This window comes from Sander vitreus, chromosome 13, assembly GCF_031162955.1.
Source record: "Sander vitreus isolate 19-12246 chromosome 13, sanVit1, whole genome shotgun sequence".
NCBI classification, from domain to species: domain Eukaryota; kingdom Metazoa; phylum Chordata; class Actinopteri; order Perciformes; family Percidae; genus Sander; species Sander vitreus.
The window spans coordinates 18,933,396-18,949,528 of record NC_135867.1 but is presented as its reverse complement, the minus strand read 5'-3'; the positions used below and the strand labels follow the sequence as shown (position 1 = coordinate 18,949,528).

Here is a 16,133-nt window from a genome sequence, read left to right as displayed (position 1 = left end):
CCTCATTATCACCATCTTGTGTAGCAACATTGTGTGAACTAAAGCAAGGGAGGCTGAATGTACCAAAGTTCTTTGCATGGGTTAGGTGTATCCTCCCATCTCCCTTCGTGCTTTCACTTACAATACATGTACTTTGCATTCATTCATAATGTATTTTGTTTAAATGCCACTGTGTAGGAGGGAAACAAAGACATGTATTCATTTTTCTGGATGTTTCGGGGTTACTGCTTAAAATGAGCTGTTTTATGTTACTGAGGTGTTAATGCTTCTATAACATGCAGCCAGGTGACTCATGTTTGATGTGTAGCCCTGCTACTTACTGAGCTGGGTTGTGTTGTGTGTGCTCATTTTTAATTACTGATTAAACCAATTAAATCTGAGGTAGAAATTTGTGATTTTATTTAACCATATATGTCACAATAAAAACTGTATTTCATATAAGCATCTTAGGCAATTACTACAAGAAATAATATGCCAACACCAACAACCTTTTCATTACAGAATTTTTAACCCTGGGGCGGCCACTAGCTCACCCAGTTAGAGCGTCTTAGAGCCTTAGAGTCTTAGAGCGAGTCCTGCAGCGGCACAGGGCTCAAATACGACCTGCTGCACTTTGCTGCGTGTCGTCCCACATCTCTCTCCCCCGTTCGTGTCTATCCACTTTCAAAATAAAGGTAATAGCCCTAAAAAAATAATCTTTAAAAAAAAAACCTTAACCCTTAACCCTGACATTACACTATGTCCTAAAAGAAACATTCAGTAGTAAAAAAAAAAAATGGTTTAAAAACAATAGGGCAACAGGGGTGAGGTCCTCAGTCCCAACTGGCTTTAAGTCTTCTCTGGCGACATAATTGTTCCAGTTAAGCTTCAGCAACGAGAGCTTTTGCAAAGCAGCCACCACATTTGACCACTTGGTCATGCAAGAAAATGGTGGTCAGCAGATATCCCAGGACCTTAGCACACACACCACACTGCAAAAATATACTCAATATTAACATTATGCAATGACAAGAGCCTGTCATTCAATATACAGTATATATAACCACAAATAGGTGGTATGTGCATTATGTTTCCTAAATGACAAAACAAACCTTTAGGCAGTCAGGGTGGCAGGTCACCGCAGGTTCACTGAGGTGGAGCTTGATATTTCCATCAATTCTTTTGTCACAGAATGAACAAACATTGGTAATCCTGCAGCAGAGAGAAAGTGTTCATCACTGTTAACCTTTCTGTACAAACTTTGTGTCTATACCATAACAGTATATTTAAGTTACTTTGTATAACTTACATAATGTTTGAAATTTTAAACTGTGAGACATTACCTGGTCCCATTCTGTTTTCGAGTGGACTGTTCCTTCTCCTTGGACTTTTTAAACATTTCAGATCTACAAGAAAATAGACATCAGCAAACAATAAGATGCATTTTATTGCTCAAGTATAAACAAATATCATATGAAAAACAATAAATGTGAGGTGGTTCCTTATTATAAGAGTTTACTCACGTGTTGGTATGCTCAGAGTGTTGGTTCGGCTTGGTTTCCTCGGTGTGGGATTGTTTTGGATCTTTCAGAGGCTTAGGAGCAGTTTCAGTTGTTGGTGGCTCCACATTTAATGCTTCGGACAGTTCAATGGGTATGTAAGAGAACTTATCCGGAACATATTCAGATGCTGAAGCTGTGACAGGTTCAACAGCATCCTTGGTGTTCAACTCCACCACACCGTCTGCTGCTCTCTCAGGCGTTGGCTCAACACTTTGCTTGACAACAGTGTTGACAACAGGCGTGACTTCAAACTCAACAACCTCTTCAGCTCCGGTCTTTAAAACTGGCTCTGCTGAGGCTGCTGACTCGACTTTACGCTCTACAGACTTAACTGCAGTTTCAGCAACAGGTTGAGTAGGTGATTCAAGCACAGTATCTGCCATCAAGTCAGGGACTGGTTCCACACTGGCTTGGAGAGCGACCTCTTCTCCTGCTGCATCTGTCACATCAGGGTTTTCTGGCGCCACAGATTCCTCAGCAGCCTGTTTTGGAGGACCTTTCTCACAACTCCTCTTTGTAGCAGTTTCAGCAGCAGGTTGAGTGGACAATTCAGATACAGATTCTGCCAATAAGTCAGAGACTGGTTTCACACTGACTTGCAGAGCAGCCTCTTCTCCTGCTCTACCAGTCACAGCAGGGGTCTCAGGTAAGGACTCCACAGCAACGTCAGCTACAGCTTCAACAAGATGTTGGATAGCAGCCTCTTTTCCTGCTGCATCTGTCACATCAGGGTTTTCTGGCACCACAGCAACCTCAGCTACAGCTTCAACACTGTCTTGGAGAGCAGCCGTTTTTTCAGGCGTTGCATTCACCACGTCAATTGTGTCAGATGATGACTTTGCAACAACCTCAGCTAAAGCTTCAACACTGTCTTGGAGAGCAGTCTCTTCTCCTGGTGTTGCAATAACCAGATCACATGTGTCAGGGCATGACTTCATCAAAACTTTGGCTACAGTGTCAGCACTGTCTTGGATAGCAGCCTCTTTTCCTGCTGCATCTGTCACAGCAGGGTTCTCTGGCGCCACAGCAACCTCAACTACAGCTTCAACACAGTCTCGCAGAGCAGCCTCTTTTTCAGGTGTTGGATTAACCACGTTTCTTGTTTCAGGCGATGACTTGACCACAACCTCAGCTACAGCTTTCACACTGTCTCGCAGAGCAGCCTCTTTTTCAGGTGTTGGATTAACCACGTTTCTTGTTTCAGGCGATGACTTGATCACAACCTCAGCTAGAGCTTTACGACTGTCTGGGAGAGCAGCCTCTTTTTCAGGCATTGCATTAACTACGTTTCTTGTTTCAGGCGATGACTTGACCACAACCTCAGCTACAGCTTTTACACTGTCTGGGAGAGCAGCCTCTTTTCCTGGTGTTGCATTAACAACGTTTCTTGTTTCAGGCGATGACTTGACCACAACCTCAGCTACAGCTTTTACACTGTCTGGGAGAGCAGCCTCTTTTTCAGGCGTTGCATTAACCACATTTCTTGTTTCAGGCGATGACTTGACCACAACCTCAGCTACAGTTTTACCCCTGTCTGGGAGAGCAGCCTCTTTTTCAGGCGTTGCATTAACCACATTTTTTGTTTCAGGCGATGACTTGACCACAACCTCAGCTGTAGCTTCAACACTGTCTGGAAGCGCAGCCTCTTTTCCTGGTGTTGCATTAACCACGTCACCCGTGTCAGATGATGACTTTGCCACAACCTCAGCTACAGCTTCGACACTCTCTTCTGCAGCCTGTTCTGGAGAACTTTTCTCACAACTGCCCTCTGTAGGTTGAACAGCTGTTTCTACGACTGCATTTGCTGGCTCTGTTTTGGTTGAAGGTTCCTCTTGAGGTTTCAGTTCAACTGCTTCTTTACTCTCCTCTGTGCCAGCCGCAGCAGAGGTTTCTGCAACTGGATCTTCCACATGAGCATCTGCAGAGACCTTGGCCTCATTGTGTTTTACATTTGACTGCTCAACTGTTGCATCAGCATGTTCTCCTTTGTTTTCTGCAGTTGTGTTGGCAGTTGGTTGCTCTGGATTTTCCTTTGGTGAAGAAACTGGTTGGGTTTCACCATTTTGGATACGTTCTGCAAAATGAACCTCTGCAGAGACCTCAGCAACCCTGTCATTGTGTTGCACATTTGACTGGTAAACTGCTGCAGTATATTCTTCCTTGTTTTCTGCAGATGTGTTGGTAACTGATTTTTCTGGTTGTTCCACACACTTTTGGATAAGTTCTTCTGTGAGTGCTTGGGGCCTGTAACAGAGGGAGTTACTTATTCCCAATTATGCAAAAAAAAACATGAACAAAAATCCCTACACTCAGCAGCAGTTACAGTCAGTAGAGAGATGCTCTCGTGTACTAACTTTGCATCGTCTGTGGTCGCCTTTGTTGATCCCTCAGGCTAAGCACCTTTTTTGGAGCAAATTCAGATTTGATTACCTTTAAACTACTTTAGCTCAAAATTGCCATCAAAGCCAAATGCTCCATATTGAGATGGTTGAAAGAGTCTTTTTTTGCAAGGGATAATGTAAATGTACAATTTTACGACGGGTAACGTATAATTTCTTACTGAATATAGTGTCAACAGATACAACTTTTGCAAGGGATGATTAGATGAATGGCAGTTTCAGAATATGACTCAGTTTCTTCTTTTACATACGTGACAGGTTCATCTATAACCTACACAAAAAATGTTGCACAAAAAGTCTGACCTGCATTGGAAGATCAGCACAATAAATCACACATATAGGACACCAGCATATGAGCTGAGTGGTAAAAAAAAGGGGCCAGCTAAATTGATTGATGAAGCAAAGCTGACAAATATGTCAACACAAAGCTTATTTACGATGTAAATATCACCAAACATGTTGCACTGAAGTGAGGGTGTGGAGATGATTTCTTGAACAAGGAATGTGATCCAGTTACATGCTTGAGTCAATTCAGTCCCAGTTTGTGTCTCTCATCTATTGACTCATAATAGATGAGAGACATGCACAAATGGATTGGGTCAATTATGCTTGCAGTAGCTAAACATCTTGACTATGATGTAACTCTTGAAAGATTGTAAGGTCATGGCCCACCTGCACACACAATATAACCATGTGAACTTTTTCATTCGTTAAGTGACTGGAACTAATTATTCAAATGAATTGCCATGGTGTTGTCCTCAGAAATGGCAATAGATAAAGATGTATCTTAATCTGTCGAGGAAAGAAAGGAAAGTACACTAATATTTTGATATAAAATGCTTTATATCTAATTAGGTAAGGTGGTATTAACCTAAAAATATCCAAACCCAACCAAGAAGGAATAATACAACCATGTTGGAGTGATATAGAATGATATTGTTGTGAAACCCTTAGCCTTGTTTTATCTATTTTATAACTATAGTTTCACGTCATATAAGCATTGTGATGCAATTTATTGATTGTATCTGAATATCTGTAAAGTTGGACACTTATTTTTGTAATAGGAATTTTAATTATTTTATTTTGAAGACACCGTCACTTAACTTCCGTTTTTTCCGCTGGCTTGTGATGCTAACGTTAGCCGTTTCATGCTAGGCAGGGAAACATGCGGTTCTGTTAAAACATGACCGCCTCATTTAAACTTTCTGAAACCGACAGACATGTAGCGGCGAATTTCGACTACAAACTGTCACTTGGTTTGTATTTTTAAGCGTAAATGTGTCTGTACTGTAGCTAGCGAGCTAGTTTAACGGTTACAAACAGTAACGTTACGGTGCGCGACGTCACTCACAACCACCACAGGACGAGTCCGAGTCGTCTTCTGTCTCCCACACACTACTAGCTAGCTACATTTCGACGACTCCCCAAGACCAGTAAGTCAGTTGGTATTTTAACAGGTTTCCCTACACGTAAACAGAGCTTTGACTGTGACAGAAAGTACAAGGACAGTAACGTTATTATTATAGTAACGTTAACATTTTTGTGTTTATATATATATATATACTGTTTTAGACCCTGTTTACGATTTGAAACTATTAATAAAATAAGACACCGACCAAGTCTAGACCAGAAATACAAGCAGGCTGCGCCTGTACTAACGTTGGGAAGTGTTAAAACAGATTAAGATTTATTTAAATTAAGTGATGTGAAAAAGTAGTATTGTTTATATTTAGGTTTGTGATTGTGAAACACATTTGCATAATTAGGCTGATTTATGCGTATCATATTTGTTTAATGTGTTATTCATGCCTGCATTTCCTGTGCTGTCCTAGAGAAAATGCCATCGAGAAATCACCTTGACAAAATTGGGAGGAAGAAGAAGAAGAAATGGACAGAGGAGGCTATGGAACGTGCTCTGATCGAGGTGAAGTCGGGAAGGTGTACGGTGAGACGGGCTGCCAAAGAGTTTGGAGTCCCTAAGTCTTCACTGGGGGACAGAGTCAGTGGACGGGTGACACCAGGGAGTCGCAGCGGGCCAGCTCAGCTTATAACATCTGCAGACGAGGAGCTGTTGGTGGAGTTCTCTTTATACATGTCGAAGCATGGATTCCCACTGACGAAACAACAGCTGGTGTCCTTCGCCTCATCCATTTATAAACGGCAACATCGGAGGGTGGCATTTTCTAAACTAGGCCAGACCTGGTGGCTCAATTTTAGAAAAAGGCAAGAAAAGAATATAACCATTCAGTCAGCAGACAATGTTGTCCGTGGGAGGACGGTTAGTGTGAGGAAGGAAGCAGTGGATCAGTTTTTTCATTTACTCAGCACTGTCATGGAAGTTCATGGGATCAGAGACAAGCCTCTTCAAATCCTTAACTGCAACGAGGTGGGCTTTCATCTGGGCAGGAAGAGGGTGATTCTCCCCAAATCTGCCAGTCTGGGCTGCAAGCCAACGCCAGGCTCGAGGGACCACATCTCCATCCTGGCTTGCTTTAGCGCAACTGGAGAGGACATTCCCCCATTTATTATCTACTCAAAGGCATACCCAGGGGGAGTATGTTACAAGACTCAAGGGCCTCCAAATGCCCTCTATGGATGGTCAGACTCTGGCTGTATCAACTCTGACCTTTTCAAGAAATGGTTCCTCAAACACTTCCTCCTACACACGCCGAAGGAGCGTCCCCTGCTGCTGATTTTCGACGGCCACAAGTCTCCCATAAACCTTGAGGTGGTGGAAGCAGCTCGTAAGGAGGATGTAATCCTTCTGTGCCTTCCACCTCATTGCTCTCACATTCTGCAGCCACTCGACGCAGGTCTCTTTGTTCTCCTAAAGCAGCATTTTGCAGCACTCATAGGTGATGGTTGTGCCACTGATACTCACTATGCAGTCAGCAAGAAGGAGTTCTCAGGTGTGTTTAAAGAGACGTATCAGGTAGTGAAGGAGGAGGAGGGTGTCAGGATTGTGAAGGAAGGCTTTAGGAAATGTGGCATCTACCCGCTAAACCACTTCGCCATCAACGAGGGTCATTTAATGCCATTGCACAGCATGGGCCCTGCAGCTGGTCCCTCCTTGTCCACATCAGCACAGGGGGTGCACACTGTAGGAGACGTCATAGCTGCTGGACCCTCCTCCTAACTCATAACTGCTCAAGACTATCAGTCAGCCATCAGTACCTTTGAGGAAAGCGAGTGACTGCATAATTTAACAAAACTTGACTAGTATTGTTCACCACCTCCTCCAGCTTCCTTGCAGAGTGCTCCGTTTGTCATCTCGCCAGAAGAAAGGGGTGTTGATATTAATTACTTGTCAATGTTGTGGTCAAAGGGTTTTTAATGGAAAAAGAAAGAAAAATATATTTTCATATAAACAAAATTATGTTTTATTTTCTCTAAGATGTCTCTAATTATTGCTTTTTTGTAAAATACTGGACACTTTCAGGCCCCTTGAAATCATTCAAATGAAACAAGCGGAGACAGAAAAAACAGTGTTTGGTTGAACTGCTCCCAAATCATGTCCACATTAAGGCCATAACCTGTGACAGAGGGTTAAAAATGTGTTTATTCATTTCAGGGGATCACGAGCCAAAAAGATTGAGAACTACTACTGTACAACTCAAGTTCAATGAACTCAAGCTCTGTCATTTTGTCCTGTGATTGATGGCCAGCTAGCTAAGCAAACTAACACTAAGCAGTATGAATAGAGACAAAGTTGTGCTTGATTTCTATTTTAGTGGAGTAAGTGGGAGGCTATTCTGTGAGCTACCTTGCCAACTGTTCTAGACTGATCAAACAAGTGGTTTAATAATTCAATGTGTATTCATCTCACATATTAAAGCATGAGAACAAATTTACCTTATTGTTCTTAACATATTTAGATAAAAAGGAAAAATTTAAAACTAAGCCACATCGTCAAGCGTTATCTTGTTTGAAACTCTCCATAATTAAATTTAAAAAAAGTACAATGTGAAAATGTAGATGTTGTGGTCTGGCACGATGTATTATAGTCCAGTATCCATGCAGAAGATTTGCAAAAAAAAAGCTGTAGACAATAAAACTTGTTAAGTTATTTCTTACTTGTGATGTTCAGGCCTGCTATGAAACAAGCTGAGAGACTGGAGGGGTAACAATGTTTTTTAATACTGATAGAAGGAAAACGATAACATGTCTTTGAAACAGCTAACTCAATTCAGTTGTGAATCATATCCCTTTGCTTGAGTATTCTGAATGTACTTGGCCTATTCTGTAGTTACAAAAGGAATTTATATTGTGTAAAATAATTTGGGGAGGGGGGGATTTTAACGTAAGTGTTCAAATATGTATATAATAAGAATGGACCCTGTATGATCTCAGGGAGAAAATAATGCAGAAAAAATGTAAATTGAAATATATTATGAAATATTTTTGCATCACAAATGTGTCCATAGGCTTAATAATTTACTTGTACATGTTCAAGTCAGGTGATGTAATGTCAATGCAATAGGTACAGCTGGCAACAATACACAGGCAGGCAACGTATGTATTAATAATTATGATTACAGTGTAAATGAATGTTTCAGAACATCTCTACAGTCTAAAAGTATGATTATTAAATACTATATTACAGGAAATGACTTTTTGTGCTCAGTAAAACAATGAGATTAGTATTTAACACATGATCACTAAAAATGGATGGCTGGTAAAATAGTTGTACAGCTGAAATTGGGGATTTATGTATGTGTAGTTTTCATTAGGAAGCTGAGAGGAAATACTCAAGTAAGAATTGTGTTCAGATCAATGATCATGAACCAGCTAAAGCAGAAATTTGCCTGCAGTGCACCGTAGGTATTTATGGGTGCAGCAGAGCTGCTCAGGGCCAAGTTAATGTTAAGGTATGTCAATATCACAGATGGTGATTTTTGCCTGAAGCCTTTATACTTTTTTGTATTCACTGACACAACAGAGTCATCGGGGAATTTCAGTTTGACCTGCAGAACTGCCACCACATTGTTCATTTCAAAGTGGGTCATGGCAACACATTTTATAACCCCTGCCGATGTTGCAGGGGTCTAATATTTAAATATTACTTACAGTTTAATTTTTCTTTTTGCTTTACTGCATTTTTCAACCCAAAAAAGCTAATTTGTTAACTAAATCTATAATAGAAATGACAATTGATACATTTTATTTTTAAAGCTATAGTGCACAACATTTTCATATTAATGAACGTCCGTTACATTCAAGCCATTGCCAGATGAGTTGATACAAAGCTAATTAAGCCCATCAGCTCCACACAACTCTCTGTATTTGTCAGTATGGCTATGTTTACAAAGTGGTGTAGTCCGGCGACATTCGCGCGCAGCAGCTCGAGTGATGTGTTCTACGTCACCGCTTAGAAAGGACAACCGCAGCGTTCAGCTTTGGAGACAAAGAGGTCATACAAATGACAAGATAATTACCTCTTCTGAAGAGTCCATCATGTTTTTTTTAATCCCCGTGTCCTTGATTTGACGGGTTAAACACTACTAGCAGCTGCGTGGAGGAGGGGTGGGGGTGGTGAGCGATCACTGAAGGCTTGCATTGACGACTATACGACTATAGAATTCCTCATGGGGGCGACAGAAACCACTCACTATAGCTTTAAATATGTCATCAGATCTCACACTTTTACTAGTGATGTGTGTGACTGATGCATTTTGTTTGGTTGATTGTCTTGCTTGTACTGAAATGCACAGTACATGTTCTTATTTATCTTTAATTTTATTTTTTAACATGTTCAAAATAAATTTAATCAAATCAAATGTGGGAAACGCAGCTTTCAGAAGCACTGCCACTGAAGCACTTGTGTTGAAAATCTTCTGTTGGCCAAACCTTGATATTGCATTTATATTGATTGAAAGATTAATAGTTAAGTCAGAACACAAGTGGGTTTACTGCTTTAATTATTGTTATCTTGTTCAATAAAAGCGGCGATATCTGTCTGATACTTACGCAAATTTCTTGGCTGTGGACAGGACGTATGAATTCTGTTTGACCAACGCGGGTCTGATCTCCACAGCATGGTCCGTTCTGCAAGACAGAAGAAGTTGTGATTTTGCAGCATCTTTGTTGCATAATTTTTCTCAAAAAGTCAGTGCTTGTGTGTAGGCAAGGCAAGGCAAGGCAGCTTCATTTGTATAGCACATTTCAGCAACAGGGCAATTCAAAGTGCTTTACATAAAACATTTAAGAGCAGTTAGAAAACGATTAAAAAAAACAACAAAGCAGATTAAAACATAAAAGACAAGAATAAAATTGACAGTGCAGTATAAGAAATTAAACATTAAAGGGCAGTTATCGAATGTAATACAGTGTCATCAATGCAACTTCAGTATAACAAATGAACAGTTATTTAAAGAAAGGCAACATCAAAAATATAGGTCTTTAGCTTTGATTTAAAAGAACTGAGAGTTGCAGCAGACCTGCAGTTTTCTGGGAGTTTGTTCCAGATATGTGGAGCGTAAAAACTGAATGCTGCTTCCCCCTGTTTAGTTCTGACTCTGGGGACAGCAAGCAGACCTGTCCCAGACGACCTGAGAGGTCTGGGTGGGTCATAGTGTAGCAGCAGATCAGAAATGTATTTTGGCCCTAAACCGTTTAGTGATTTATAAACCAGCAAAAGTATTTTGAAATCAATTATTTGAGGCAGTGGAAGCCAGTGTAGAGACTTCACTACTGGAGTGATGTGATCCACTCTCTTGGTCTTAGTGAGGACACGAGCAGCAGCGTTCTGAATCAGCTGCAGCTGTCTGATAGATTTTTTAGGGAGACCTGTAAAGACACCGTTACAGTAGTCAAGTCTACTGAAGATAAAAGCATGGATAACTTTTTCCAAATCCTGCTGAGACATAAGTCCTTTAACCCTTGATATATTTTTAAGGTGGTAATAGGCTGACTTTGTAATTGTCTTAATGTGGCTGTTAAAATTCAGGTCTGAGTCCATGACTACACCAAGATTTCTGGCTTTGTCTGTTGTTTTTAACATTGTCGTTTGAAGCTGAGTGCTGACTTTTAATCGTTCCACTTTTGCTCCAAAAACAACCACCTCAGTTTTTTCGTCAGGGACGTCGTTAGGCCTATTTTAGGGGGGCTGAAGCTACCCCAAAATGTTCCTAAGCCCCCCTAAATAATAATAAGAACAACAATAACAATTTGATTTATCCTCAATGATATTTAGACGCAACAAATGATACATATAGCTACAAAAAAAATAGCCGAAAAGTCGAAAGTTAGACAGAAGTACAGTGAGTCGTCGTGCTATCAAGATGATGCACCGAAGCGTCTCGTTGCATTGGTGTGAACTGGCAGCTTTCAGAGCGTTGCAGACCGGCGCGTTGCAAGTAACTGGGGGATTCATCTGGTCTCGTCGCTACTCTTTGGTCTGAACTCGCTATGCACCCTCCTGGTGAAAGGAAGATTGATTACACGTAGTGATACAGAGTGAAATTGTAAGTTGTTTTTAATTACCTGCTGTTTGTCATATTTGTTTAACTTACTAACGTATTAGCTGTCTGGCCTTTTTGGACATTTTGGATGTTGTTTCATGTGACCAATTTGCATTTTGAAGTCATGAAATTAGCATCATGATTTTGTTTTATCTTAAAGGATAAGACAGAAGGAACAGAGTAGAAATGGAAGAAGATACAACATATTGGTTTCTTGACTGGTGGTTGACATAAGTGTAGTTCTAATACAGTAACAAAAGATGTGAGCGCAAAGATTTTGCAAACGCAAGTTACAAATACCCTGGGGGCTAAGCCCCCCCTGTCTTTCAATCCTAGTGACGTCATTTAATTTAAGAAAATTCTGGCACATCCAGTCATTAATTTGTTCAATGTAATTAGTCAGTTGTTGTGTTGGACTATAGTCCCCTGGCGATAAGGTTATATAACTTTGTGTGTCATCCGCATAACTATGGTAACTTATTTTTATTGTTTTCCATAATTTGAGCCAGTGGAAGCATATATATGTTAAATAGGAGAGGCCCCAGAACGGAGCCTTGGGAAACTCTGCACGTCATATTTGTATGCTCAGATGTATAATTCCCTACAGACACAAAGTAGTCCCTATTCTTTAAATAAGACTCAAACCACTTTAGTACTGAGCCAGAAATGCCAACCCAGTTTTCCAATCGGTTTAGTAATATGTCATGATCGACCGTATCAAATGCAGCACTGAGATCAAGTAATTTTGCCACTATCTGTGTTTAAGTGGATGTCATTAAAGACTTTAACAAGAGCTGTCTCAGTGCTGCGGTGTGGTCAAAAACCCGACTGGAAGGCATCAAAATTGTTGTTTAGTGACAAGAAAAGGTTGAGTTGTTGAGAAACCGTTTTTTTCAATGATTTTACTTAAAAATGGAAGGTTTGATATCGGCCTATAGTTGCTCATTAGTGACATGTCTAGATTGTTCTTTTTTAAGAGTGGCTTAATGACTGCAGTTTTCAGGGCCTGTGGGAAGATACCTGAGAAAGAGACGTGTTTACAATCTGTAGATCTGTAGCCAAACAATTCGAAACATTTTTGAAAATGCCCGTTGGTAGAATATCAAGGCAGCAGGAGGAGGTTTTCAGATAATGTCCTCCAGGTTTTTACGGTTAATCATATGAAATTGGGTCATATTGGAATTTGTTTTGCCTGGACACTGTGACAACACATACCCTGTACTCAATATGGAAGCACTGACTGTTTGTCTAATTTTCTGAATTTTGTCTTTGAAGAAGGTGGCAAAATCATTCTAGTATAACTAGAAAAGCTAAACTAGACCAAAAAGGCCTCAAAAATATAGTAACAGTACAGTACATCAGTAAAATGCAGGATAGCAAGATAGCATTAGATTCAAATTTGTAATAATAATATTAACAAATAAGTCTTTGTTTTTATTGTTGCATCTTAATCGCTGAGAATACCTTGCTTTGTATTGCTCTTCTGTTTCCTCTTGTGTCTTTTTGATCCAACAGCTATCATTCTTCAGTGAAGTCCGCACTTTGGTGGTTTGAAACACCTTGTGCCTGTTAACATCTACAACACAAACGCACACACACTCTTTTCGTCAGTGCTGGGTACCAAGAATACTTGCATACCATTTTTATCCTTTAAAGATGAAAAAAGATGAAATATTGGATTCAAGTGTGACTTACCATTTGACATGATGCTGATATTTTCTCAAATCTTCAACCTGATGAAACTAAAGATGAAAATGTTCAAATTCATCACAGGTTTGTTTTATAAGTTTTTGTGCAAACAAAACAGGACTCACTGCGTGTAAAACTATGATATACTGCATTTGCTTCCTGACTGGCTTCTGTCCATATTCTCCCCACTGACTTCAGACCTGTTCAGTAACCCAGCATCTTTACACAACTTGGCATACTGAATTCTGCAGCAAAACCACTTGTACACTGAAGTATTTATCATTTGTTACAGTACTAGCCATTTTGAACAACTATGTTCTGTTGGATCAGAATTTGAAGCATACACTTTAAAATTGTATATTAAGGTAACGTTTTTTATGCTTTTGTCAGTGCTCACCACATTTTATGTTAAAACAAAACCTGTTGAAAAAATGTCATCCTAGAGTAAACAATATCATCCGGACAGAGTTGTGTAATAGTGTTCTTGCATAATAGTGTCCATATTTGCTATCCGCTCTTTTGCTCAGGATCTTAACCCTCCCTGTGTTCACAGTGTCATGTCCTATCCCACTGCATCTTGTCTCTATTCACTTTGAGCTTCTCTTAACATTTTGACCTGCACTTAGTGCTTTATTCTCATGTATAATGAATCTCACGGGAGATGTGCCAGCACCAAATAACCAAATCACATCTATTATGCATAGAAAATAAAAGCAATTCTGACTTTGTAATGAGCCCTTACACCGCAGAGCCAACATGAAATCAGAACTAGTGTGAAGTCCATTCTCGCACCACATTGTGTTCTTACCTGTTCAGGTCAGCTGTGTCAGCGTTGTCAGCGCAGAATGGTGTCAAGCCTCTTCTGGGTCTCTGTCTCACACAGGCAGGCAGGTAAAGTCACTTCAGCCTGAGCCCCCACCCCCTGTCATTTCAGATTCCACCCCCTGTAAATCTGAGGTGACGTGCCTGGATGCTGCTATGCAGGTTAATCAAGTGGGTGGGTGGGTTACTTTTCATGACAGGTTGAAATATGTTTTTGCATTTTTCTCCTCTTGGCTCCACAGAAACATTCTTCACAAACATGCTGTTCCAGTTGGGGGACACTTGTAATCAAGAGAGACTTGTTATTTAATCAACTGCTTTATCAGAGACTTTCAATATCATTCAAGCAAATTGTGCATCTTCTCCAGTAAAACTGAATCAGCACCAACCCACTTCAGTTTTTTTCTGTTGAGTAATTTTACATGTAATCAACTGAAATGTTCAAAGTTTGGTAGGTGGATTATTCAGAGTATCTGGATAGACATATATATCAAAACCTGCAGTTAAAATTATCTGCATTGCTGGATACAGAGGTAAGTGATAAGAAATAATAAACTCACCCTTTAAATGTGCCCTAAAAAAGGTACATTTAAAAAGGCAATAGCACACATTATTTCACTCTCACACACACACACACACACACACACACACACACACACACACACACACACACAGCAACCCTTTAGTAAATTATTAAGTCTATATACAAATTTATGATGCAAAAATATTTCATATATTTCAATGTACATTTTTTCAGTTTATTTTCTCCCTGAGATCATACAGGGTCCATTCTACTATGTGAATGAAAAACATTACATATTTGAACACTTACATTAAAATACCCCCCTCCCCAAATTAAAAAAACGGGCTCAACATCCTCAATAGTTCTTCGTTATTTTAGACAATATAAATTCCTTTGTAACAACTGAATAGGCCAATTACATTCATAAAATATTTGTGTGTGTGTGTGTGTGTGTGTGTGTGTGTGTGTGTGTGTGTGTGTGTGTGTGTGTATTGTATGAATAAGATCACATTACAGTATTACTTGAAATAAATCCCAGTCACACTGTTAATAGTTTGTTTTTACCAGAAATTCTGCATTGTGTCTTCACTTTTCTGGGGTTTTGTCTGTGGGATAATTTGCACTTGAGAACATTAAACACACCTTTTAGACACATACTATTTGAGGAATCTAGCAGAACCTCCTCTGTTGTTTTTGCTCCTTGAATCTCAGCCAAAATCTTCGGTAAAAATTCCTAGTATTCCTACAGCACAAGACTGAGATCATCAACGAGATACATACTGTACAGAACTCACATGGTGGAATGTGTATTGCTTAAAGAAACAGAAGGGTACATTCTGAACTTTTCTGTATCAGTAAACTGCATGCCATTAAAGTAGGAAAAGGTATAGGTAGGTTTTTTTACTTTCAAATCTGAGACTGTCCTATAATTGTTATTTCACAGAATAATTAAAATATAAACATAAAATGTTGTACAGTGTGTGTGCTTTGTCTATTATGTTTTTAAATGTATTCAGTTATGATTTTTATTTTCAAGTGTGTGTTCTGTGTTTTACCTGGTTGCAAGAAGAATCTCCCCTTTGGGACAACAAAGGGGAAAGTTGAAAGTTACTTACAGTTTAACAGTGTTGTTTTTCTGTTTGGCTGTTTACACTGTAATTTATTTCCATATTAGTTTGGAAAACTGGCCATAAAGATTTGATTTTATGAGACCTCATCTTGAAATATCTAGGCTGGCCTGAAAATTCTATAATTAAAAACGATTATTGTCTGTGCCTATTAAATCTGTCCCCAGCCTCTATCAACCCCACTCCACTGTATAACTCAAATGTGTAGTGTATGGCATCCACATTGTATAGTTTACACATAATGTAGAAATGTAACCAATACAATCTTGTAAATCTGGCAATCAGGGTTATAATGCAGCCAAAACACTTTCAAAGCATCCAAATTACTCAAAACCAGAGGCAAGTTGAGTTTTGATGCATCATCTGATAACCATCTGCCCCTACCTTCCTCACTACAACATTGCACATTCATATGAAGGCACTTTACTTTACGTTCTTGCAAGTAAAGGTAGAGTTTATTTAGAATAGTTGTTTAGTAAGTCTTCTTCAACGCATGTTTTGAGTGATAATTAGACAAATATATCAATAAATTATGATTATTTGGTAGGTAGATTTCTGAGTGTTTTCTAATT

At 39.6% G+C, this 16,133-nt stretch overlaps 2 protein-coding genes across 2 annotated transcripts; one reads left to right on the top strand and one right to left on the bottom strand.

Moving 5' to 3' along the window:
- Positions 1–377: 377 nt before the first annotated feature.
- Positions 378–14,004, bottom strand: LOC144528037 (uncharacterized). Its single transcript, XM_078266442.1, has 8 exons — positions 13,898–14,004; positions 13,096–13,142; positions 12,865–12,976; positions 9,908–9,985; positions 1,503–3,785; positions 1,323–1,385; positions 1,092–1,191; positions 378–971 (listed from the first exon to the last, which is right to left on the bottom strand). The coding sequence occupies exons 2-8, from the start codon at positions 13,103–13,105 to the stop codon at positions 861–863; spliced, it is 2,757 nt and encodes a 918-aa protein (XP_078122568.1). The 5' UTR covers positions 13,106–13,142; positions 13,898–14,004; the 3' UTR covers positions 378–860.
- Positions 5,044–8,006, top strand: LOC144528038 (uncharacterized). Its single transcript, XM_078266443.1, has 2 exons — positions 5,044–5,373; positions 5,773–8,006. The coding sequence occupies exon 2, from the start codon at positions 5,778–5,780 to the stop codon at positions 7,074–7,076; it is 1,299 nt and encodes a 432-aa protein (XP_078122569.1). The 5' UTR covers positions 5,044–5,373; positions 5,773–5,777; the 3' UTR covers positions 7,077–8,006.
- Positions 14,005–16,133: the final 2,129 nt, after the last annotated feature.